Raw genomic sequence first — 2,900 nt, 5'->3', positions numbered from 1 at the left:
ACAGACTTGCTGATCGTGCTCCACCAAAGCGTCAGGGGGCAACCTGCGGCCCCCGTCCTTTACCAGCCAGAATCGACAGTCCGAGCTATTCCCCCGCGCACTTGCCCACAGTATCCTCGCTATCGCTGTCTAACCTCCTCGCGTTTGTCAATTCCGCAGATCAATGAATGATTGCAGGTGTTTATGGCCTCATTGTTTCACGCACACAGTAGATTATTTAGCAACACCAAAAAGAAATACACATGGAAAGTAATCAACTTCTGCAGAAGTGAGGGATAAAATGATTCAGCGCTCTCAGGGGCAGGGGATTCCTGTTTAATAATAAAGGGACAGGAGAGTAATATTAGTGGCATTTGCTCCGTCTTTTAATGTCTTGTTTCCGCACCCTTCCTCCACGCCTCCTGGTTTATTTACTGTAAGTGTTCAGGAAATAGCCCGAGTCGATTTCACGCTGTTGAAATTATACAGCGGCTCAGGGAGAATCCACCCAACAGGTGTAGAGGGGTGATTGGAAAGGTACTGTAAAATTAAGTCACAACAGCATTCTTCCGTTTCAAGCGACAAAGTTTACAAATTCCCGCCACCGGTGTAGGTGGTCTCGCAAATGAGGGTCCGCGGCTGAGGAGGGGGTGGGGGCGGCAGCAGGAAAGGGGAGTGGGGGGAAGATTTGGAAACGAATCTCTAGGGTTCCGTCCCCCCCCCCCCCCCACAGGATCCTCCCTCCCCCCCTCTGCGAGGTGTGGAGATGGCTGGATCGAAGAGCGATATGACACAGGTCTCTGGGATTCTCTGGAGATTTAAGGGGGTTGCTGGGGGGGTTGGTCATGACACAAGCGAACTACCTGGGCGCCTGAAACTTTAGCGAAAAAAAACAAAACAACCTCAACTGAACTGGAAGCGACCTCCGCTTTTCAATCACTTCAGCAGACCGGGTTCAGGGCGCTGAGTAAGCTGTCTAGAGAGTGGGAAAGGAGTCATTTATTCCCGCTTGCTGTTTTGTTATTTTGTGTGTGTAACGTAACCTCTCTCTCAGTCTCTCTGAAGTCATTGATACCTGTGATCCTCCTGCTCGGGATTTTCTGTGGAAGTCAGCGATATACAAGCGACCATGAACTTGGAAGTTCTGGGTGAGAGGGGCTTCGTGGATAAAGCGACAGCGGTCTGCAGTGACTCGGAAGGCAGTGTCCCCTCGCCCCTGTCGGTGGAAGAGGAGCTGGGGTCGGATGGGGACTGCACAGCCAACAGCCCGGCTCCCACCAACCCGGGCTCCGAGGGGAAGGGCAAAACCTACACCAGGCGCCCCAAGCCCCCTTACTCCTACATCGCTCTGATCGCCATGGCCATTAGAGACTCTGCCTCCGGCCGCCTGACCCTGGCTGAGATTAACGATTACCTGATGAAGAAGTTCCCCTTCTTCCGTGGCTCCTACACGGGCTGGAGAAACTCTGTCCGCCACAACCTGTCTCTCAATGACTGCTTCGTCAAAGTGCTCCGTGACCCGTCCAGACCCTGGGGGAAGGACAACTACTGGATGCTGAATCCCAACAGCGAGTACACCTTCGCGGACGGGGTCTTCCGCCGCCGGAGGAAGCGGATTGGCCGCAAACTCCTCAAGGAAGCCGGCCCGGGGGACAAACGCCTGGATCTCATCCCTTCAGCATCCAGCAAGGATGAAGGAGTCAAGTTCTCCAGCTCGTTTGCCATCGACAGCATCTTGAGCACGCCTTTCCAGAGGCGGGAGGACAAGGTGCCTGTGGACGGCGCTACCAGGCTGTTCTGGACCAGCAGACCTCCCTTACCTTACCCTCTCCTCACCTACAGTCCCTCCGGCCCGGTGCCAGCATTGTTCCCCATCAGCCCGGCTGCTAACTCCATGCTGCAGCCTTACCGGTTCGCTGCCGCCTCCCAGCCCGGAGTGCTGGCCCCCCGCCTCTCTCATTTCACCAGCTCCAAATGCATCCCGGACACGATTCCGAGCACGGGGAATTTCCCCGGCGTCCGATTACCAGCGGCGATGCACCCTCAGACCTACCACCCCTACAAGATCGAGTCTTTCATCGTCTAGAAGGTGGACTTTAATAAGAACAAACTCCAAAAGAGGGAGAGAAATGGAGCCTCTCTTTCTGCACTTTTGTTTCTAGAACTTTGAATCGAGTCTCTCTGTTGCTTTTCTCACCCTGAGCATCGCTGTGGACCTGGCAAACACTTTGGTTGGAATTTTGTTTGTCCCCAATATTTGCTCTTCTGTATATCGACAAAGCCAGTTGGTCTGGTAAACCTAAAGGAATACTATATTACAGAGATTGTAGTAAGTTCATTTCTGAACAGGTAGTTTTTTTATTATTAAAAATAAACGTGTGATCAACTGGTTATCAGAATTCCTGCCTCAAACGACGGCATCACTGTGTGCCAAATAAGTAGCTAACGTGATTTTTAAAAAAAAAACATATTTATAATTGTGATTTCCAAACAAGAGGTAACCAGATAGGCTTTATAATGTTGTGGGTTTAAACGGTTTAATTAATGACAATGCTCCAATCGAGTGAATGAGTTTAATAGATCTTCTTACTGTTACTTCAAGACGGGACCACTGCCAACGTAAGCAGGTGATGTTTTTGTGTGTAGTTTTTTTTTGTTTGGTTTGTTTATTAAAAGACGCATGAGCCTTACATTGTAAAATAAAAGCTTTGATAACAAACCCCATTAGCGTCTGACGTGCACTGATTTGACAGTCGCTTGGGTTCCATCTCTGCCATTTGAAAAGTGGTGTGGGGAAAACGACGGTTTCTGGGGGGTGGGGGGGAACCAGTGAAATAACAAGAATCGGATTCGCGTGAGAAATGTTTTCTGTTAATTCTTCTTTCAAACGCCTGTGCGTGTTGAAATGAGAGAGTGGGAGA

General features: G+C 50.4%; 1 protein-coding gene across 1 annotated transcript; it reads left to right on the top strand.

Annotated features, from left to right (window-relative positions):
* The first annotated feature begins 710 nt into the window (after positions 1-710).
* foxq1b (forkhead box Q1b) lies at positions 711-2,698 on the top strand. The gene has a single exon (XM_072560528.1). It carries the CDS (start codon positions 1,109-1,111, stop codon positions 2,063-2,065), a length of 957 nt encoding a protein of 318 aa, XP_072416629.1. The 5' UTR covers positions 711-1,108; the 3' UTR covers positions 2,066-2,698.
* The last annotated feature ends 202 nt before the right edge of the window (positions 2,699-2,900 follow it).

Source organism: Chiloscyllium punctatum, chromosome 41, assembly GCF_047496795.1.
Source record: "Chiloscyllium punctatum isolate Juve2018m chromosome 41, sChiPun1.3, whole genome shotgun sequence".
NCBI classification, from domain to species: Eukaryota; Metazoa; Chordata; class Chondrichthyes; order Orectolobiformes; family Hemiscylliidae; genus Chiloscyllium; species Chiloscyllium punctatum.
This window is presented reverse-complemented; position numbering and strand designations above follow the sequence as displayed.

Coding starts and splice junctions, on each gene's coding strand:
- foxq1b (XM_072560528.1), top strand. CDS start 1,109: ATGAACTTGGAAGTTCTGGGTGAGAGGGGCTTCGTGGATAAAGCGACA.